Source organism: Lissotriton vulgaris, chromosome 2_1, assembly GCF_964263255.1.
Source record: "Lissotriton vulgaris chromosome 2_1, aLisVul1.2, whole genome shotgun sequence".
NCBI lineage: Eukaryota > Metazoa > Chordata > Amphibia > Caudata > Salamandridae > Lissotriton > Lissotriton vulgaris.
This window is the reverse complement of record NC_141687.1, coordinates 1,455,265,389-1,455,289,204: the sequence shown is the minus strand read 5'-3', so window position 1 is coordinate 1,455,289,204 and position 23,816 is coordinate 1,455,265,389. Positions and strand designations below refer to the sequence as shown.

The window sequence follows — 23,816 nt, the reverse complement described above, 5'->3', positions numbered from 1 at the left end:
TCTGATGCGGTAGCCTGGCGCGAGGCGGGAAGGCATGCCGGAACCTATGTGTGAATTAGTTGTGCAGCGCACACTCACACTGCACCAGCAAGGCACACTCAATAAATGGACACCACTTCAAGTTCATTGACAAAAACAAGTATTTTTATCTATCTCTTGTCAGAATTAGGATTGCAAAGCTCGCACAGAGTGCAGGGTAAACAGTTTCTATAACACCAGGTCACCACAGGTAACACTTCTTATGCACATGTTCACTAAAGGTAACATTTCTTATGCACATGGTTAATACAGGCAATATTTTTTATGCCCCTGTTCAGTAAAAGCAACATTTCCTATGAAGTGTTTATATAACAGGTAATCCCCCCTTAACCACTGGGTGATATGGATGAAAATTCCCAAGACTCCTACTCAATGTGGGCATTCAACAACAATAGAAGGGGTATGCCCAAATATCCCTCCTATACCTGGGCATGAAACATCAAAGACGTACAGCAAAGAAAAATAGTACGGAGGGACTAATCAATCATTTATTTTTGTGCAAGGCACCATCAATTACCCTGACGTTTTCAGTATTTTGAACATCTAAATATACATGATTCTATCAAATACACATGTCATATGACGGGGCTGAGTGCAAAAAATTAATACTCATACATCAAACTTAATATATATACAAGACATAATCAAATACAAAAAGTCACATAAAAATCACAGTCACACATATAATACAATACATATATACAGTATATACAACATATACAATTACCTTAATTATAACCTAAATGAATGCACACGCCTTACTCTGAGCAATACACTCTGAGGAAGTCCCTTGTGCGCTTGAGGTATCACATCTCTTTTCTCATTTGTCTATAAGCACCCTTACTCTAAGACAAAATTCAAATTAATAAGACTCCTCATATGTTTGTCGACGCAGTTGCGTTTGCGTTTCAGCCAATGATTTATTTCGGCTTCATCAGGACAAGGGTGTAAACATATCTACAATTCTAATGAAAAAAACATAACTATACATTTTATTCTACCGGATAAAAATCTATCCCAACAGTGCCCATGCAGTGCTCAAAAAATCAAGGGACCACGTGCAATCAAAAGGTGCCAAATAAGGAGATCAAGGCGGTGTCACACGTGGAACAAAACTCTACACTAACCCACTCAAATATCCACCCATGCCTGGGTGTATGGTGCACAGCCACTGGGTCGCTGTTCACCCCAAGGACACATCGGGGGAGAAAAAGTACTAAAAACTCAATGCAGCCAAGAATGTACCTGGAGTGTTATCTTCACTCACAAGCTCACGGACAGTTTTATACATCAGGGGTACACAGATACCCACATCACCTGGATCCTAAACACCATTCGAATCCTAAAGTGATCATAAGAGGGCTGGAGTCAGTCATCACAAAGCTTCATCCTGTATCCAATTCTACCCCGAGGGGGGTATTACACATATAAACACAAACCAATAAGGCCTGGGTAGTCACACTATTAATACCGGACAGAGCAGCCACCAAAGTTCTCTTTTTCTGTTGGTGAAAGTCCTCCACCTCGCCTCCTGCAGTTAAATATATCCAAAATGATCTTTCCATCTCTCCCCACAATGTACTCATACTACATGGTTCAGTAAACTATTTTTTAAGTTCACAGCATTTACCCCGTCAACAAAAGGAACGGAAGGTCCTCAATCTTCCATCACGCTCACAAAGTTGAAAACGCTAAAGACGCCACAACACCAGGGATGTATCAGCGCGCGAGCAATGGCGCCATCCACTTCCTGGAGTCGACATAGACAACAGACTTCGGAACCATCGAGTCCGACTGAGACTGTACAGGGGCCTCACGCAGAAAACAGACTTCTTAACTCGATACAGGTCTCAAAGCATTACGGGGCGAGAAAAAAAAATATATAGATGTCTCACGCTACCCATAAAACTGTACCAAGTACCCTAGCCGAATCAACATTTATTAGAGAAAGAGCAACAATGTTCATCTTAGTTACTTATTGTGAGAAGTTAGCCTGGCATATGATGTCCACTATTCTAGTGGGCACCTTGCACCAGTCTAAACGACCCTTATTGATGGTGGTTGTAAAGTCAACCTTATAGACAAGCTATCCTAGTGGTAGCATGGACCAGCAGTCTTAAGCTAAAACTTCAGAGAGCATGTAAAGCAAGCTGTTTTACCAATTATAATCCCTTGAGTACCAAATGAAAGGTCACAACACAAGGTATATAGCAAATATATATGTATTTATTTCTAACACAACCCCTCTGCACTCTTTATGAGGTCAGAGATCGAAATACATCACAAGTTACTCAATTAGCATACTATAAGTTGCACAAATACAGTTATGCCCTAGGGGCCTCACAAACCATATACTAAGTAAGTGGTATAAGGACCACTTCAGAAATAGTGAATAGGCCTAGGGAATCGCTGGGGCTACACTAGACAACCAAAGGTTAGGAAGTAGGAGACCCATGGGAGACGCGTGCAGTGTCTAAACACAGTCGAAAGTTACAATTAACTTATAATGGAGAACGTAAGAGTTACAAAGTTACAGTTTTAAGACCCTTCTGGATTGAATACGGTAAAACCCCTTTAAACTAGGACACTTCGAGAGTCAAGACCCATGGGAGCACAGGAGTACTCGAGTTACCTCACCCAGGGAAGCCGGGTGCATAGGTGTCTTTTCATGTCGGGTTTTGTCAATGTTTTCTATGGAGATCTGCAAAGAAGTGATGCAGGCGACCAGAGGAAAAGTGTCCGGGTGGATCCAAGGGTGGATTGAAGATGTGAAGAACCTGAAAGCAGAGGGGACAGAGTCTGGGTCACTAGCCAGTGACCAGGAAGGAACCAGGCGATGTCGAGTTGATTTCAGGTGATGAAGTGAAGCTTGTCTCTGCAGCCACGAGGACCAGGAGGTGTCGACGACGACCAGGAGCTGGATTCGAGCTGTCCCATGAAGGATCTAGTTAACTGCAGTGTCGGTATCCGGACTGGACCCAAGAAGCCTTGGTAAACGCAATCCACGCAGGAAGTGAAGATTGGCTTCAGAGCAGACCAGCAAGGTCTGGTGAGCTTCTCCTTCGCAGGGAAGCTTGAGCAAGCATGGAGCAACCAAGAAAGCCGTTTGGATTCAAAGGAAAGTCTTCAGAGGGCTAACTAGCCAGCGGACTAGCAATCGGGAAGACGCATTGATCTGAAATGCAAGAGCGGGCCCCACGCTGCACTTGTGGAGTGTGGAGGGCTGAGCTTCGGTGCAAATGGCACTCAGGTCTGGGGCTTCTCATACCCCAATGCACAACTGCGAGGGTGCCTCAGTAGTAGCACTGTTGGCAAAATGCAGGATGTCCAGGGTGTCCGGTCCCATGTCTCTTGTGTCCGCCACGGGTCTCAGTTTTGCTGTGGATGTGGGTCGGAGTCAGAGAAGTCTCAGAGTCAAGTTCCTGTGTCGCTGAGTCTTCGGGATCCGGCGGGAGCGTCGACAAAGCAGACTGGCAAGTTACTGGTGGTGCCTGTTTGCACAGGGAGGCCACTCCTTGACCACAAGGGAGATGTCTTCAGTCTTCTAGTCGGTATAGAACATCGAAGGTCCAAGAGTTTCGTATCAGAGTTTCATTCCACGATAATCCAAAGTCCTGGCGACACAGCACCTATCTCAATACTAAAGAAATGGGCTGGATTACCTACTAGGTCCCTCCTATTGGTGTATCTGAGAAGGGGTGGTTACACACCTTTCCCTTTGTCCAGTTTCGCGGTAGAGATGGGCTGGAGTGTCCCAGCAACTGGTCTGGAGAGCCCCAGCAACTGTTTTGAACCGGGCTATGCATGGAGCACCATGTGTGCCCCAGGCAATGTCTAGAAACATCTTTCTATTCAACCCACCCTGCCCCAATACACTACAGGCTGTCTAGGGATGTGCTAGAATCTTCCTTGACAGGAAACCTATTGTCCAAGCCTCCCTTGCTGGAGTTTTCCCCAGCAGCAGGAGGTCAGACTTGTGTCTGTGGCAGCAGCATCCATTTTGTGATGCTGAGACTCTGTTTAACTTTAACCGGGTAAAGCAGTAACTACATGCCTTTTCCCTCTAGAAGGGTGGAATGCTACCCCGCCGCCAGAACTGGCGGGGGAGTAGTATTCCAAAGTGTTTGACACCTTACACGACATGTTTTGATAAAGCCAAACCAAAGTTAGCATTAACCGCTAGGATTATAATGCATTTAAGAAAATATGGTATGGCTATATCATAGAACAGCTATAAGGAGATGGTTCCGAAAGCTGCAGAAGGGCTCAGCTCATGCTAGGGCACCCTCTCATATAAAACCAAGTACTCTGCCTTCAGGATTGTCAAGGCCTGCCATAGGAGTGACTTATAGGTGCATATGTGTCTATATATATGGGTAGATATAGATATACTAATATCTAAGTATGGGGTGATTACACCACCATACCCAAGCTGAGTGATCAGCCTGTGGTGTCAGTTTGGATGGCCAGCCAGGGGTGGTATAATACATGCGCAGCCCCTGGTAGGCCTTGGATACACCTATGCCCTGGTTACCTATGGTACACTATACCACAAAGGTGACCCAATAACCAATCAAATATGTACCTAAAGTACATGGAGTCCATTTTATAGGGAGAGCAGATAGCCTGGGGCCCTGAATAGCAGGATCCCAGGCCAACTAAGTCAAAAAACAGCAAAACACTAGGCAAAAAGTTGGGGTAACCATATAGTCCGATATCCACCTTCCTACACTTATCAATCAATTATATACATATATGGGCAAGCAACCAGCAGTAGGCAGCGGGTCTGTACTTCTATTTTAAACATGCACCGAAAGCACTTACAACAATAAAAGATAATTAGATCTTAATAGTCCTTATTTCACAAAGAGTCCACATATATGACTCGACCAGGGACTGTTTACTCCCAAGTTACTGCTACCCTAATGCGGTAAATAATTAAAAAAAATAATAATAATATAAAATAATAATAATACAAAAATAAAAACCAAATAAATAAACAATAACTCATGAGCACATAACAGATCTGGCTTTATCTCATAATGCCAGCATGCAAAAAACACATTGTATACCATCTCAGCTCATGCTAGAGCCGCATCTCACTTAAAATCAAGCACTCTGCCTCCAGGATTGTTAAGGCCTGCCATAGGAGTGACTTATAGGTATATATGTGTCTATATATAAGGTTAGATATAGGTATACTATATCTAAGCAAGGGGTGATTACACCACCTTGCCCCAGCTGAGTGATCAGCCAGTTGTGTCAATTTGGGTGGCCAGCCAGGGGTGGCATAATACATGCTGCAGCCCCTGGTAGGCCTTGGATGCACCTATGCCCTGGGTACCTATAGTACACTGTACAGAGGCTCATAAGGTGACCCAATATCCATTTGGAGATGTACCTAAAGTACATGGAGTCCATTTTACAGTGAGAGCAGATAGCCTGGGGCCCTGATTAGCAGGATCCCAGGCCAACTAAGTCGAAAACCAGCTAAACACTAGGCAAAAAATCTGGGGTAACCATAGTCAGTTATCCACCTTCCTACAACATCATATCCATATGTCTATCCTTTATTTTCTGTAACAATAAGTGTTTTTAAGGCAATACATATTAAATACGCGGTTACAAATCACATTAAAGCATTGTATATTTTAAACAGGGCTATCAGTTACATAAGCAAAACCGTGAATAACTGTACCCCCCAATTCACATTAAAGCATTGCATATATCAAACCGGGCTATCAGTTACATGTGCATACCCGTGAATAACCGTACAACCCAACCACCTACATTATCTTTAGCTAAGCTAATGTCCGGATACATAAATCTACATGCAGAGTGTAGGAGAGTAGGGTCTGCTTTCTATGTTCACCCCCACTTTTTGCTTTTGCTTTACTGGTTTTCGACTTTAATGTGGCTGTGGGCCTGCTAATCAGACCCACAGCCCAGCTGTTCTCTCTCTAAATTCATACCATGTACTTTAGGTACATATCCAATTGGGAATCGGGTCACCTTTGTGAGCCCCTGTATAGTGTACCTTAGGTACCCAGGGCATAGGTGCATCCAAGCCCTACCAGGGGCTGCAGCATGTATTATGCCACCCCTGGCTGGCCATCCACATTGACACAACTGGCTGATCACTCAGCTGGGGCAAGGTCGTGTAATCACCCCTTGCTTAGGTGTAGTATCCCTATACCTACCATTACATATAGACACATATATACCTATAAGTCACTCCTATGGCAGGCCCTAACAATCCTGAAGGCAGAGTGTTTGGTTTTATGTGAGATGAGGCTCTAGCATGATCTGAGCCTGTCTGCAGCTTTCGGAACCATGTCCTTATAGCTGTTCTATGATATAGCTATACCATATACTCTTAAGTGCATTATCATCCTCGCGGTTGAATGCTAACTTTGGTTTGGCTTTATCAAAACATGTCGTGTAAAGTGTCATACGCTTTGGAATACTACCCCCTCGCCAGTTCTGGCCACAGGGGTAGCATTCCACCCTTCTAGAGGGAGAAGACATGTTGTTCCTGTTAATCCCGGTTAAAGTTAACCAAAGCCTCAGCATCACACAATGGATGCTGCTGCCACAGACCCAAGTCTGACCTCCTGCTGCTGGGAGTCCTTCCAGCGAGGGAGGCTTGGACAATAGGTTTCCTGTCTTGGGAGGTGCTAGCACCACCCCAGACAGGTCATAGTGTATTGGGGCAGGGAGGATTGAATGAAATGAGACACTGCCTGGGGCGAACAAGATGCTCCATGCATAGTCCGGTTGAAACCAGTTGCTGGGGCACTCCAGCCCCAGCTCTGGCGCAAAACTGGACAAAGGGAAAGGGGTGTAACCACCCCCTTCCCTGGTCCCACCCATATGAGGTACCTAGCAGGTAATTCAGCCCCTTTGATTGGTATAAAGGTAGGAGCTGAGTATAGAGACTTTAGATTTATCCTGAACTGAAACTTGAAACGAAACTCTGGACCTTCGACATTCTATTGCAACTAGAAGACTGAAGAATCTCCCTTGTGGCCACGGAGTGACCACCCTGTGCAAACAGGCACCATCCAGCGATCTGCGGTTTGCTTTGTTTACGCTCCCGCCGGAGCCCGAGCACAGAGCCTGACAAGAACCAGACTTCCTTGAGCCCGATCCACAGCCACAACAAAGCTGAGACCCATGGAGGCGACGAGAGACGTGGGACCGGCCATCTTGAAAAACCTGCACCTTGCTACTTGTGCAGCTTCCGATGCACCCACGAAGTTTTGCATTGGGGATTGAGAAGCCCCAGCCCCGAGCACCTTCTACACCGACGTACAGCCCTCCACGAGTGCCGCGTGGGGCCTGCTAGTGTTTTTGTGCTCGACGCGTCTGTCCGGTCACTTGCCTGTTGGCTAGTGGCCTCTGTGACGATGAACTTTTGAATCTTCACTGCTTGCCTGGTTGCTCCAGGCTGGCCCTTGCTTCCCTGAAAAGGAGAAGCCCCCAGACCTTGCTGGTCTGCAACAGAAGCCATCTTCGATTCCTGTGTGGGTTGCCTTTGACAAGGCTTGTCGACTCCAATCCGGAAGCCGACACCGCCGACAGCGAGATCCTTCGTGGGACAGTCCGTATCCAGCTCCTGGTCATCGTTAACACCTCCTGGTCCACGTGGCTGCAGAGACAAGCTTCACAACATCACCTGATTGCTTCACGACATTGCCTGGTTCCTTCCTGGTCACTGGCTAGTGACCCAGACTCTGTCCCCTCTGCTTTCAGGTACTCTTCATCCTCGATCCGCCCTTGGATCCAACCGGACACTTCTCTCCTGGTCGCCTGCAGCATCTTTTCACAGGTCTCCATAGGATTCAGCGACGAAACCCGACACACTTTGACACATATGTACCTGGCTCCTGTGGGTGAGGTAACGCAAGTACTCCGGTGCTCCTGTGGGTATTGACTATCCTAGTGTCCTTGTTTTCAGTAGCTGTCTCCTAGTCCCTCTGGAAGTGTCCTAAATCAACTAGTTTCTAATTCTTTCATTCCTATGGTAACTCGCTTGTGTGTTAAGACACTGCACACGCTTCCCGTGGGCCTCCTGCTTCCTAACCTTTGGTAGTTCAGTGTAGCCCCAGCGATTCCCTAGGCCCTAGGCCTATTCCTTGTTCGTGATGTGGTTCTTATACCACTATTTTAGTATATGGTTTGCAATGCCCCTAGGGCTCTACTGTATTTTGTGCAACTTATTGTATGATAATTAAGTATCTTGTTATGTGCTTGTGCCTCTGACCTCAAAGAGTTCAGGGGGGTTGTGTTAGTAATAAATACATATATATTTTATATATACCCTGTGTGGTGTCCTTTCATTTGGTATTCAAGGGGTTACATATGGTAAAAATGCTGGCTTCACATGCTCTCTGAAGTTGTAGCCTAAGACTGCATTGTCCATGCTACCACTAGGATAGCTGGTCTATAAGGTTGACTTTACGACCATCACCATAAGGGTTGTTTGGACTGATACAAGGTGCCCACTAGAATAGTGGACATCACATATCAGGCCAACTTCTCACATTGGTGTGCAGCGGTTGAGATAAGAGCTTGCTGTTGTTTTACCAATTGTAATCTTAAGATATCATTTGAAAGATCACATTAGGTACCTATAGGTACATATAACAAGTCTTATAATACTTAAGTTCTACTGAACTTAGCTGTTGTAGATTAAAGGGCCTAGCACACCCTGACTACAACTCCTAGAGAGGTTTAGTAGGTAACACTTAGTGTAGGTAGGTGCACACACCACACCACACTAGATCATGTCTCTGAGAGCAGAACCAAGTGGTTCTCTCCCAATGCAGGTGGATCCTTTAAGGATACCTTCCAGATATGATACTCTAACGTTTAATGATTTAAAGCACTTGTGCACTAGTAGAAAGTTAAAACAGGGTTCCAACCCTACTCTCAAACACCTGATAGAGCTCATGGAAGAATATGATGCTCAGAGGTTTCTAACCCAGGCCCCTCAGGTAATACAGATGAGGGCCTACCCTCAACAGTTGATGCCCCTGACCCTACTGTCATAGAAGAGGAGGAAGAGTTGGAAGAGGAAGATTCTGGGGAAGAGGTAAACAGCCAGATCCTAGTCAGGAGACTTAGTCAGGCTAGCCAAAGCCTACATGGGGCTGAGTTGGGATAGCCCCATACAGATCCCTAAGTGGACTTAACCAGAGGTATAGGAGGGAAAAATCCCACTCTGGGAATCTCTCCACTCTAATGCTTCAAGGGGTCTAATGTCTCTTCTCAGAGGGGAATGACTTCTCCTCAGAGGAGAGAGCATCAGCCCAGAATGAAAGAAGTCAATCTGAGGATTGAGAGGGAAGAACTTGCCCTCGCCAAAGAGAGACTTGCTTTTGCTAGAGAGCAGACGTTGAGTGGGTCAGAACCCACTGGTGGCAGCAATATCCCTAAGGATAAAGACAGGGCCTATGATAATAGAAACCGAGTAAGATTGTGCCCCCCTACAAAGTTGGGGATGACATTCACAAATGGATAACTGCTTTGGAGAGGGCCTGCAAAGTACAGGAGGTACCCCAAAGTCAGTGGGCAGCAATATTGTGGCTTTCCTTTTCAGAAAAAGGAAGAGACAAGCTCCTCACAGTTAGTGATGATGATGCTAACAATTACACTGTCCTGAAGAGTGATCTGATTGATGGGTTTGGCCTAACCATGGAACATTACAGGTTGTTGTTCAGAGATACCCAGAAGACACAGACTCAGGACTAGACTGATTTTGTTGATTGTGCCACTAAGGCTCTGGAAGGCTGGCTGCTGGGAAGTAAAGTTAAGGACTGTACAGGATTGCATAATTTGATCATGAGAGAGCAAATACTTAACAATTGTCAGAACCAGTTATTGCACCAACCGCTGATTGGCTCAGATCTGACCTCTCCCCAAGAATTGGGAAAGAAGGCAGACAAGTGGGTCAGAACCAGGGTTAAGCAGAAAAACCAGAACCAAGGGGGTGATCAGAAAAAGGCAGACCAAAAAGGTGGGGATCAGAAACCAAAAGACCAAAAGTCTTCAACAGGCCCCCAAAAAGCTAATGAAGGGTGGTCCCAAAACTCTAAGAAAAAGAAAGAAGGTCCAAAGAAACCTTGGTGTAACTTTTGTAAAATTGCCTCTCACTGGTTCAGTGAGTGCACCAAGAAAGGTACAGCCCCTACCACTGTTGCCCCTAAGACACCTGTACCCCCTAGTTCAGCTAGCAGTGGTAGTTCCCAACCCAAGGCTTTAATAGGGTTAACCCTGGGTACTGAGATTAATTCTGGCCTAGTAAGGATACCAACTTAGGCTGTTCTTGTCTGTGATGGGGACATGGCTATGTCCTCTACTGTGAGTCCCAGTACTCTGGGCAAGTACAGGCAAACACCTTTGATCAATGATAAGCTCAGGCCTACAGGGACACATGTGCCAGTGTCACCATGGTGACATCTAACTTTGTGAACCCTGGACAGATTGTACTGGGTGATAATTACCTGGTGACCAATGCTAGCAATGTCACTACTACCCATAGTGTGGCAGTTGTTAACTTCTCCTGGGGAGGGGTAACTGGCCTCAAAGGAGTTGTGGCAAGTGCAGACCTCCCTGTAGAATGTCTGTTGGGCAATGATCTTGAATCCTCAGTCTGGTCAGAAGTGGAGTATAGGACTCATGCAGAGATGTTAGGCATATCAGCTCATGTCCTTGCTGTGACCAGGTCACAGGCCAAAAAGTGCCAAACTGAACAGGATCCTGAAACTATGGACCACGTACCATCCAAGAGAAAGAGCAGTAGGGTTAAGGCAATGCCTTCCCCCTTGCCTCAAAGTGAAGATCAGCCTTCACAAGAAGCTGATAGTGAGACCCCTGAAGGAACTGTCCTAGAAGAACTTGAGCCTGACCAGGTTGAGTTTCTTGGGACAGGGGGACCTTCAAGGGCAGACTTGAGGCAGGCGCAGTTAGACTGCCCCTCTCTTGAACCCCTCAGACAGCAAGCTGCTTCTGAGGCGGCTGGGAATGCTACAGGTACCCATAGAGTTTACTGGGATGAAGGACACCTTTATTCAGAGGCTAGAGACCTCAAGCCTGGTGCTTCCAGGAGGTTGGTCATACCTCTGGCATTCAGGGGCTTCCTTCTTACCTTAGCCCATGATATTCCCTTAGCAGGATACTTGGGCCAGAACAAGACTTGGGACAGGCTTGTCCCTCACTTTCACTGGCCCCATATGTCAGAAGATACCAAGGAGTTTTTTCGCTCCTGTGTGACCTGCCAAGCCAGTGGCAATCAGGTAGCAGAACAAAGGCCCCCCTTATACCACTACCTGTGGTGGGGGTAGCCTTTGAAAGAGTAGGGATTGACATTGTTGGAACAATGGATCCCCAAACAGCCTCTGGGCACAGATTTATTCTGTTGGTAGTGGATCATGCCACCAGATACCCAGAAGCAATTCCCCTAAGGACCACAACAGCTCCTGTTGTGGCAAGAGCCCTCCTGAGAGTTTTCTCAAGAGTGCCTCAACCCTCAAACCCATTGCACCGGTAAATTACATCTATAGGGCAAGAGGTGTCAGTGCAGCTCTTTATGGGGCAGAACTCTGGGGTGTACAGAATGTGGACCAGTTGTCCCGTTCAGAAAACAAATTTCACAAGGACTTAATGGGGCTTCCCTACAGTACGCCAACTCTAACACTCCTCCTAGATATGGGTACTCGGCCTATTAGCGACCAGGCGAGGCTGCTCTTCTGTGGGCGCGTATCTGGAGAGTCCCTGAAATGTCCAGCTATGCAGACGGTTTAAAAGAAGTTCTATCAACGCCTGGCTGGTCTAAAGTCCGCTGGTTAAGGGAAGTTAAGCGCCTTCTTGCAGACCTGGGCCTTGAAGACGCTTGGAATACTAGAACTGCCCCGCCCAAGTCAGCTTTGAAGAAGTTATACTGGAGTTGGGTGTCTGATGGCAGAAATATTAATGCTAATTTGTGTAGGTCCACTGTGGATTTCCTCTTGGTTAAGGAGGTGCACTTCTGCGAGCCGTATCTGGATATTATTTTAAAACCATAGGACAGGGCTCTATACTTTAAATTTAGGGTAGGCCTACTTCCAGTTGGGAGTTTGACTTCCAGGTGGAAGGTCCCGGCTCAGACAATCCCCTTCTGCCCCTTTTGTGAGACTAGGACAGAGTCAGTTCCCCACCTGTTTGAATGCCCGTACTATGCAGTTCCTCGCCGCAGATGGTTGAAACCACTCTGTAGAGAGCTTGGGACTAGATCCCACAAGGAGGCCCTACGAATTTTGAAAACGGACCGGCGGCCCCTGTTTGCATGTGGATTGGCGAAATTCCTAGGTTGGGCATGGCGCATTAGATCTACTAGGCTTTTGTATCTTGTTTAATATGTATTTTAGAATGCTTTTATGTAAATTATTCGCGCCATTTGTAATATGAACTGTATGCTTTTTATCTATGCATTGGCTTTTTTTATTGTTGTTTTTATGTATATGTATTGCTTTTTAAGATATGCATCATATCGAAATAAAGCCTAACTGACTGACTGACTGACTAACTGACTGAACTGACAAGAGTGGGCTTTCCGAAGGAGGTTGTCTCAGATAGAGGTGCAAACTTTATGTCTGGATACCCAACTGCAATGTGGAAGGAGTGTGGTGTAAATTTCAAATTCACTACACCCTACCATCCACAGTGCAATGGCCTTGTTCTAAGATTTAACAAGACCATAAAGGGCATGATTAAGGGTTTACCTGAAAAGCTTAGGCGAAGATGGGACATCCTTCTGCCCTGCCTTCTGTTTGCTTACAGAGAGGTCCCACAAAAGGGGGTTGGCTACAGCCCTTTTGAACTTTTATTTGGGCATCCTGTAAGGGGACCCCTATATCTTGTTAAGGAAGCATGGGAGTTACCTCTCAAAAAGCCTAAACTAGACATAGTGGACTATGTACTTGGCCTCCGCTCCAGGATGGCTGAGTTTATGAAGAAGGCTTCTAAAAACCTTGAGGCTAGCCAAGAACGTCAAAAAGCTTGGCATGAACAAAAGGCTGTGCTAACTGTGTACCAGCCAGGACAGAAAGTGTGTGTGTTGGAGCCAGTGGCCCCAGCAGCACTTCAAGACAAATGGTCTGGGCCCCACACAATTGTTGAGCAAAAGGGAGAGGTCACCTACCTGGTGGACCTTGGAACTCCCAGGAGCCCCCACACGGTGCTCCATGTTAACAGACTCAAAGCATATGTTGACAGGGTACACATGGGCTTGCTCATGGCTACAGATGAGGGGCAGGAGGAAGAGAGTGACCCTCTCCCAGACCTGTTGACTCAGAACCCTGTTGATGGTTCAGTTGATGGTGTGACCTTAGCTGACAGCCTCACTGACGAGCAGCAACAGGACTGTAGACAAGTTCTCCAGTCGTTCAGACATATGTTTTCCTTGACACGTAGTCAGACAAACTGGTGCACCCAAGAGGCGGACACTGGTGACAGTCTGCCTGTGAAGAGAAAAATCTACAGGCAACCTGACCACGTCAGGGACTGTATTAAGACAGAGGTACAGAAGATGTTGGAGGGGAGTTATAGAGCCCTCAGAGAGCCCCTGGGCCAGTCCAGTAGTCCTTGTGCCAAAACCTCACACCCCAGATGGTAAGAGAGAGATGAGGTTTTGTGTGGACTATAGAGGTCTCAATGCTGTCACTAGGACAGATGACCACCCAATTCCCAGGGTAGATGAGCTCATAGACAAATTGGCTTCTGTAAAGTTTTTGAGCACATTTGACCTGACAGCAGGCTAGTGGCAGATCAGACTAGCTGATGATGCAAAAGCCAAAACAGCATTCTCAACCCCAGGAGGTCATTACTAATTTGTGGTGATGCCCTTTGGCTTGAAGAATGCACCTGCCACTTTCCAAAGGTTGGTGAACCAAGTTCTCTCTGGGTTGGATGACTTTTGTGCAGCTTATCTTGATGATATTGCTGTCTTCAGCTCCACGTGGGAGGATTAAGTATGGGCGAAATTTGCAAATTTGCAGTCTGCGAATTTGCGGATTATTTTGCGATTTGCACTGGAGTACTTTTTACTGGCTAATCCAGTAAGTGCTTCCTCGTTGGGTAAATGTATAGTGCTTTTACTACACTGCAGCTGTGTAAAGGGCCAGAAGATGTGTCTCCAGTAACCATGTGTGCCTGTAACAAACACGCAGTTTTACAGTCTACCACCCAGCACTGCAGAACATCTTATCCATAGTAATGTTTCACATTACCAATCAACAATCAACATTCCTTTAAAGCCAGACTTATTGGCATTACCATTGCTTGAAATTCATCAGCTTCCACTTTTAGTTTCTGTCCATCATACATCATTGTATTGCGGCTCCGTAGACCACTTTCCTTCCTGTCTTTAGTCAGCATTTTTGTACACAAGTTTATGCTCCAGAGCAGCATAAAAAATGTATTAAAAAAACACTAAGAAGGCAGCAGCCTTTTCTAAATCAAGCCATCTGTGCAACAACGTAAGCAGACTGTATACAAGTTCTCGTCCTATCTTCATTTTACTAGATCAAGAAGCATTCCATGGATGTTTTGCCATGCTGCAAGTTGTAGCTTGAGTGTATTGTTAGAGCAAGCAAGAGGTCCTCTCCTACCAATCAACTGGGATACAATATGAAGACATTATATAATGCGTGCACAGATGCTTTGTTGGTAATGGTTTTCAAAGATTGAGGGTATGCGTGAAATAGCAAGACCTATTGACTTTGCCAATGCTTGTTTTAGAGATATCTATAATAAACGTCCTGCTTTCTTTCAATAGTAGAACAAAGTGCTTCAAGTCTCATTGTTTTTTTTCCGGTTCAGAGTTTAGTTTTGGAAACATTATTTCGCTCTCATCACTTCACTCTAACATAAAAATAGGAAAAGACATAATGGTGTTTTAGACAAAGTGAGTCCTTGTGAAGCTTCCTTTGTCAAATTATGCCACACAAACCGCTTGATGCCAGTGCCAATCAAAACAGTGTGTTCCTTTCCGAAGACTTGTCCATAATCTTCCAGTTCCTGCCATTATTAGACCCTTCTAAGCAAGTTGCAAGCATGCCTTTAAAATCCGTTGTCTAGGCAATCAGCAAAAGAAGTCTTGTTTTCTCTTTCTTTAATTAACGCACGTTTCTGGATGCGTTATGTGCAGTCATGCGTTTATTGTACGCATCAGATGTTCTTTATGTTTGTACAGATAAAATGGTAAATGAACAGGAGAGTCTCTGTAATTCAATAGGTTCTCTGCAGTTGCTTCACCTGTGCCATGAATTGTTCTGGTGATTTGCTAGTGATCAGTCATCAGTTACAAACAAGCATTTACAATGCATTGGTCTCGGCATTATTAAAGGTAGAGCTATTGGCATTGCTCATGACATTTTTTTTCATTTTCTTTTTTTTAAAAACATACATAAATGGTATTGTCATTTACAATGGGAATAGATGGGCATTAGACAGTAGTAGAGAGTATTCCCGGACACAGAGCCACACACACACACACACAGACAGAGCCACACACACACAGACTGCTCTGTCTGTGTGTGTGTGTGGCTCTGCCTGTGTGTGTGTGTGCGTGGCTCTGTCTGTGTGTGTGTGCGTGGCTCTGTGTCCACGAATACTCTCTAATGCTCACCTATTGCCATTGTAAATGACAATACCATTTATTTATGTAAAAAAAAAAATGTAATGAGCAATGCCAATAGCTCTACCTTTAATAATGCAGAGACAATTGCATTGTAAATGCTTGTTACAATTGCCATTGGTTTTGGCCAGATGTCGAATCACCATCACGTAGATGAGTCAAAAGGCACCCAAGATAAAGCACTGGCAGAGTGAAGTCCAGGAGTGGTCGCTAGCAGAGGAGAACCATATGAAACTTAGTAGAAAAGACAAAAGAGTAGATGGGGACATCACAGTGTGGCAAAATACATGTGAAAACTGAAAAACTTCTAAACCAAGATGACGACTGAGTCAACAGATGGCGACAGCCCAAAGAAACACGTGGGAGGTAGCACGGATTAGATGGAGGGAGAGAACCATGTTTACGCCAGTAAAAAGAGAAGCATGCGATCAGTGGATACTGTGTTGTACCCTGGAGGAGATCCTGAGGAAACAAATGAGTAATGGATGGCTGGGGAAAAGCCTTCTCATGTTAAACCCACTGTGCTATCTATGTACATCACACTCAAATAACTTCTGAACTGTGTTTGAAAAAAACTGAAAATAAAGGTGTTAAAAAAATCTGCTCTAGCATAGTCTACGTAATGTTTAGAATATGAGGGGCAACCAGAGCCTATGGCCTCAACATAATGGGGTTAATCAGTGAAGTACATAGGACACCATCTGAGAAAAAACAGTGCCAACATGCCTGATGAGCGCTGGGCTGCATTGGCTTGGCACACCATGTAAGTACCTGAATGTGTAAGGAGGGCCCTGGCAGACCTTTGGAACAAATGCAATTAAAAATGACGCTCTAAAATGTACAATTTCCCACCATATTTCATCAAAATGTTCGAGCCAGGGATAGATGGAGAGAACATCCCCCGTTCCGCACAGCCCGCCTCACCCTCCTTTGAAGTCAGGCATGCTCCCTTCCTTCGCTAAATGAGTGACAGGTATCCCACCCGAAGACGAAAGCTGACTCACCGTGTAAACTTTGTTCCCACATTCCTGGGAACTGGAGGCGATGGATAGAGGCGAGGCGGTCGGTGGTTAGTTGTCAAAAGCCAGGCTGGACACCTTCATGTGCAACAGGCAAGCGAGAACACAAAGAAGCATCCGGGGTGTCGGTCACGGCGTCACCCACCACCGTCAAGCGCTTTATCTGAAACCAGTTCCTTCGGAGCACGGCAGGTGGTTACAGGTTACTGAGCGATGGACGGGGGACAAGGGGCGGAGGGCAGTTCCTGGGTGAGCTGCAGAAACATCCGTTCAATTGCAACACAACTGCGAAACAGCAGAATGATTCCTGCAAGGAAGTTCTGCTGCTCTACAAACACCGCCACCTAGAGAGCAGCCAGGAGAAGCAACCTGCTGCGACAGACCCCGCCGGGGTGTGAGCCTTCCACTGGACGAGCACACAGCACCGCCGGAGTTTGTCTCACTGAAATATTCTTTAAAGGGGAGGGTTAAGAGGAAAGAAATTACTAGAGAAGCAAAGACGGTGCAACTTGCAAGTCACCTCAGGGGTCTTAAATGTAAGCAAACAAACGGAGGATGTGGCATAAAGTTCTCTCTCTCGTTAAGCAGCAAGTTACGTTTAACACTAACCAGGTGGCGAGCCTCAAACAAGCCAGTCGGTGATCGATGCGCGTTTTTCTGAGAGCACCACCTAATAAAGCAACTTTATAGTCTCTCTGCTTTTCTATGCTCAGCTTTTGCTTACAATCTGAATAGAACCGGTTTCTTGATGGTGTCACACCTCCGAAGTCTCCAGGGAGGAGGGTCACCGCTTCCTCGTGCTGTTGCAAGAGCCCTCAATTACCCCATGTTAAGCCAGCAGCAGCACAAGGCTCAGCTGTGTGGAAATAGTCAATAACAAACATTGGCTACGCCAACTGCAGGGCACAAGCCATAAACAAGAAAAACGACACAAACAGGGTGGCAGAGGCAAGAAAAACGGCACAAACAGGGGGGCAGGGGCACGAAAAACGGCACAAACAGGGTGGCAGAGGCAAGACAAGGGATGTTTACCTCATGTCCTCGGTAGACGCTGCTCTCCTGGTTTTACCGAGCAGCCAAATGGCAGCCGCAAAGCTCCGAAAATTTTGGAATCGGGGGCGTGTTTTTTGCGTTCTGAGTGACGGATGACGTCACAGGGCGAAAGAACGCAAAAAACACGCCCGAATCCTAAAGAGACGGGGCTTGAACAGTGTGACGACCCTCTCCTCCAATGGCTGGCCTCCGTTTAGGAAGCCAGCCAATGGAGGAGAGAGGCGGGTTCAAGCCCCCATACTAGAAAACATTAAATCTCTCACCGAGACTGCGCAAGTGCAGCCTACGGTCCTCGACCTAAAAACCGTGACACCCAGAACCCATACCCTAGTAAAGAGGAAACCTTATCTAATGGACTGAGGGGTTTCATTTGTTGTTTGGGGGATGCAAAATATCTGCCAAATATTGGACCTTGTGTGTATGCCAAATTCTGAATAACTGCGTGTGCCTGGCTCTTGATCTGAATTCTTTTTCAAAAGAGTTTTGTTCGGGCTAAGTAAATGTACCTACTTTCTAAAAGAAAAAAAAAAATTCTCTGAGGGTGTCGTATATATGATAGGTGTGATAACATTACTGAATTTGAGCTTCAACTCGGGCACCTACTTAATTTGTATCTGTAAGTGCTTCCTGTTGAGGTTTAATTTGTGGGACAGGCGCCTCGTTGCCTACTTGTAACTATTTTCTGACCCTGCTTCGAGGGTCAGAGAATAGTTGCAAGTAGGCAACGAGGCCCCAGGAAGCACTTACAGGGTTATAGCAGCAGGTGCCCAAGTTGAAGTTAATTTCTTTGTAACCCTTTTGTAAATGGTTACAAAGAAATTAGCTTCAACTTGTGCACCTGCTGCTGTAACCCTGTAAGTGCTTCCATGAAAATTCGTCCGGCTCGCAAATTCGTGGATTTTCTGCGATTTCGCAAGATTCGCGAATTGCGAAATCGCTGAAAATCTGCAAATTCCGCGAGCGGAACAAATTTTCTGCCCACACTTAGGGAGGATCACCTGATCCACCTGAAGAAAGTTTTGGAGGCCTGCAGAAGGCAGGCCTGACTATCAAGGCTACTAAGTGCCAGATAGGGCAGAGTAAGGTTGTGTACCTGGGCCACCTTGTAGGTGGGGGTTAGGTTCAACCACTGGAGAGCAAGATCCAGACCATCAAGGACTGGGCTGCTTCAACCACCCAGACACAGGTCAGAGCTTTCTTGGGCCTGTCTGGTTATTACAGAAAGTTTGTTAAGAATTGCCGCACCCTCGAGAAAGTCTGGCGCCACGACCCGTCAACAGTAAACATGACAGCCCTCAAGAACGCCACCCGCAAACACCACCAACTGATCCGCACCACCAAAAGGAGTACATTTAAAGAACGATTGGACATCAACACCCACAACAGCAAGGAACTCTTCAGCATCGTTAAAGAGCTCTCCAACCCCAGCTCCGGCAACAACGACATCACACCCTCGCAAGTCCTCTGCGACTCACTCACCTCGTTCTTTCATCGCAAGATCACCGACATACACAACAGCTTCGGCACGCCAACCACGCACCCAACCGCCGAACCAGCAAACCCAAACACCAACCTCCGCACTTGGACCGCGGTCAGCTCCGAAGACACCGCCCGCACGATGAGCACCATCCACTCTGGCTCCCCTACCGACCCATGCCCACACCACATCTTTAACAAAGCTAACTCCATCATCGCTCCCAGCTCCGGGACATCATCAACAGCTCCTTCGCATCCGCCACCTTCCCGGAGAGCTGGAAACATGCAGGGCTCATCGCCCTCCTGAAGAAACCCACGCGGAGCCCACGGACCTCAAGAACTTCCGCCCCATCTCGCTCCTACCTTTTCCGGCCAAAGTCATCGAGAAGACGGTCAACTAACAACCATCTGCCTTCCTCGAGTCAAACGGATGCCTCGACCCGTCGCAGTCCGGATTCCGAGCACACCACAGCACCGAGACCGCTCTCATCGCAGCAACCGACGGCATAAGGTCCATGTTCGACAACGGGGAAACTACCACCCTCATCCTCCTGGAACTCTCAGCAGCCTTCGACACAGTGTGCCACCGCACCCTGATACAGCACCTCAGCAACACCGGAATCCAAGGGACGGCCTTGGAGTGGATCATCTCGTTCCTCACCGGAAGAACCCAGAGGGTCCGCCTCCCACTGTTCCGATCCGCGGCCACCGAAATCATCTCGCCGTCCAGCAAGGATCCTCACTCAGCCCCACCCTCTTCAACGTCTACATGAGCCCCCTCGCCGCCATCGTACGCAAACACAATCTCAACGTCATTTCCTACGCCGACGACACCCAGCTGATCCTCTCCCTCACCAACGACCCCGCCACCGCCAGAGCCAGCCTCCAGGAAGGAATGAAGGACGTCGCGGAATGGATGAAGCTCAGCTGGCTGAAACTGAACTCAGACAAAACGGAAGTTCTCATCCTGGGATCATCCCCCTCCGCGTGGGACGACTCCTGGTGGCCCCCTGCCCTGGGCACCGCACCCAAACCATCGGACCATGCACGCAACCTGGGCTTCTTCCTGGACTCCTCCCTCACGATGACCAAGCAAGTCATCGCCGTCTCGTCATCCTGTTTCAACACCCTGCGCATGCTACGAAAGATCTTCCGATGGCTCCCCACCGACACCAGGAAGACGGTCATCCAGGCACTCGTCACCAGCCGCCTGGATTACGGGAACACCCTCTACGCTGGAACCACAGCCAAACTCCAAAAAAGACTTCAGCGCATACAGAACGCCTCGGCAAGACTCATCCTGGACATACCCCGGCACAGCCACATCTCTGCCCACCTGAAAGATCTGCACTGGCTCCCCGTCAGCAAGAGAATCACGTTCCGACTCCTCACCCACGCACACAAGGCTCTCCACAACGTGGGCCCATAATACCTCAACAACCGCCTCACATTCTACACACCCACCCGCCAGCTCCGGTCTGCCAGCCTCGCCCTCGCCACCGTCCTGCGAATCCGCAAAACCACCGCCAGAAGATCCTTCTCCTATCTGGTGGCCAAAACATGGAACTCCCTCCTCACCCACCTACGGCTGACCCAGGACCATCTCTCCTTCAGGAAACAATTCAAGACCTGGCTGTTTGAGCAGTAGCGGCTCCCCCACCCCCCCAGTACCCCCCCCCCCCCAAGCGCCTTGAGACCCTAACGGGTGAGTAGCGCGCTATACAAATTCTCCTGATTGATTGAGACACCACTTAATGACTTGACCTCAAATAAAATGCCAAAGAAAGTTCAGTGGACAGTAAGCTGTCAAAAGGCATTTGATGACCTGAAGCAGGCCATGTGCTCTGCACCTATTCTGCAAAGCCCAGATTACTCCAAAGAATTCATTGTCCAAACAGATGCTTATAAGTTGGGTGTGGGAGCTGTTCTTTCACAATTGAATGAAGATGGTCAAGACCAGCCCATTGCTTTTATTAGCAGAAGGCTGACCCCTAGAGAGAAACGTTGGTCAGCCATTGAGAGGGAGGCCTTTGCTGTGATTTGGGCCCTGAAGAAGCTGAGGTCATACTTGTTTGGTACTCACTTCAAGATTCAGACAGACCATAAGCCCCTCTTGTGGCTAAATCAGATGAAGGGGGAAAACCCCAAACTTCTTAGGTGGTCCATTTCCCTACAGGGGATGGACTTTACAGTGGAACATAGACCTGGGACTGACCATGCAAATGCAGATGGAGTCTCCAGATATTTCCACTTAGAACATGAAGACTCAACTGGTCAAGTTTAGTCTAATGTCCCTACGTTTGGGGGGGGGGGGGGTTGTGTAGGAGAGTAGGGTCTGCTTTCTATGTTCACCCCGACTTTTTGCTTTTGCTTTATAGATTTTCGACTTTAATGTGGCTGTGGGCCTGCTAATCAGACCCACAGCCCAGCTGTTCTCTCTCTAAATTCATACCATGTACTTTAGGTACATATCCAATTGGGAATTGGGTCACCTTTGTGAGCCCCTGTATATTGAACCTTAGGTACCCAGGGCATAGGTGCATCCAAGCCCTACCAGGGGCTGCAGCATGTATTATGCCACCCCTGGCTGGCCATCCATATTGACACAACTGGCTGATCACTCAGCTGGGGCAAGGTCGTGTAATCACCCCTTGCTTAGGTGTAGTATCGCTATACCTACCATTACATATAGACACATATATACCTATAAGTCACTCCTATAGCAGGCCTTAACAATCCTGAAGGCAGAGTGCCTGGTTTTATGTGAGATGAGACTCTAGCATGAGCTGAGCCTGTCTGCAGCTTTCGGAACCATGTCCTTATAGCTGTTCTATGATATAGCTATACCATATACTCTTAAGTGCATTATCATCCTCGTGGTTGAATGCTAACTTTGGTTTGGCGTTATAAAAACATGAAGTGTAAGATGTCATACGCTTTGGAATACTACCCCCTCGCCAGTTCTGGCAACGGGGGTAGCATTCCACACTTCTAGACGGAGAAGACATGTTGTTCCTGTTAATCCCGGTTAAAGCTAACCAGAGCCTCAGCTTCACAAAATGGATGCTGCTGCCACAGACACAAGTCTGACCTCCTGCTGCTGGGAGTCCTTCCAGCGAGGGAGGCTTGGACAATAGGTTTCCTGTCTTGGGAGGTGCTAGCACCACCCCAGACAGGCCATAGTGTATTGGGGCAGGGAGGACTGAATAAAATGAGACACTGCCTGGGGCACACAAGGTGCTCCATGCATAGTCAGGTTGAAACCAGTTGTTGGGGCACTCCAGCCCCAGCTCTGACGCGAAACTGGACAAATGGAAAGGGGTGTAACCACCCCCTTCCCTGGTCCCACCCATAGGAGGGACCTAGCAGGTAATCCAGCCCCTTTGATTGGTGTAAAGGTAGGAGCTGGGTCTAGAGACTTTAGATTTATCCTGAACTGAAACGAAACTCTGGACCTTCAACATTCTATTGCAACTAAAAGACTGAAGAATCTCCCTTGTGGTCAAGGAGTGACCACTCTGTGCAAACAGGCACCATCCACCGATCTGCGATTAGCTTTGTCGACGCTCCCGCCGGAGCCCGAGCACAGAGCCTGACAAGAACCAGACTTCCAGACTTCCTTGAGCCCGATCCACAGCCACAGCAAAGCGGAGACCCGTGGAGGCGACGAGAGACGTGGGACCGGCCATCTTAAAAAACCTGCACCTTGCTAATTGTGCAGCTTCCGAGGCACACTCAAAGTTGTGCATTGGGGATTGAGAAGCCCCAGCACTGAGCACCTTTTACACCGACGCCCAGCCCTCCACACTCCACGAGTGCCGCGTGGGACCTGCTAGTGTTTTTGTGCTCAATGCGTCTGTCCGGTCACTTGCCCGTTGGCTAGTGGCCTCTGAATCTACACCGCTGGCCTGGTTGCTCCAGGCTGGCCCTTGCTTCCCTGAAAAGGAGAAGCCCCCCCATACCTTGCTGGTCTGCAACAGAAGCCATCTTCGATTCCTGCGTGGGTTGCCTTTGCCAAGGCTTGTTGACTCCAATCCGGACACCGACACCGTCGACAGCGAGATCCTTTGTGGGACAGTCCGTATCCAGCTCCTGGTCGTCGTCAACACCTCCTGGTCCACGTGGCTGCAGAGACAAGCTTCACGACATCACCTGATTGCTTCACGACATCGCCTGGTTCCTTCCTGGTTCCTTCCTGGTCACTGGCTAGTGACCCAGACTCTGTCCCCTCTGCTTTCAGGTACTCTTCATCCCCGATCCGCCCTTCAACCGGACACTTCTCTCCTGGTCGCCTGCAGCATCTTTGCACAGGTCTCCATAGGATTCAGCAACGAAACCCGACACACTTTGACACCTATGCACCCGGCTCCTGTGGGTGAGGTAACGAGAGTACTCCGGTGCTCCTGTGGGTATTGACTATCCTAGTGTCCTAGTTTTCAGTAGTTTTCTCCTAGTCCACCCAGAAGTGTCCTAAATCAACAAGTTTCTAATTCTTTCGTTCCCATTGTATCCCTATGGTAACTCGCGTGTGTATTAAGACACTGCACAAA

The 23,816-nt window shown here is 47.4% G+C and overlaps 1 protein-coding gene across 4 annotated transcripts in view; it reads right to left on the bottom strand.

The window, feature by feature from the left end:
- The window catches only part of LOC147732747 (ATP-dependent RNA helicase DDX25-like), a 1,983,894-nt gene that overhangs the window by 146,458 nt on the left and 1,813,620 nt on the right, over positions 1-23,816 (bottom strand). Inside the window, exon 12 of one of the 4 annotated variants that reach the window (XM_086957313.1) lies at positions 1,488-1,570. The exons of the other annotated variants lie outside the window; for them this stretch is intronic. Coding sequence (XP_086813439.1) covers positions 1,488-1,570 — 83 coding nt within the window. The remainder of the gene's footprint in view (positions 1-1,487; positions 1,571-23,816) is intronic. 4 annotated transcript variants of the gene reach the window in all.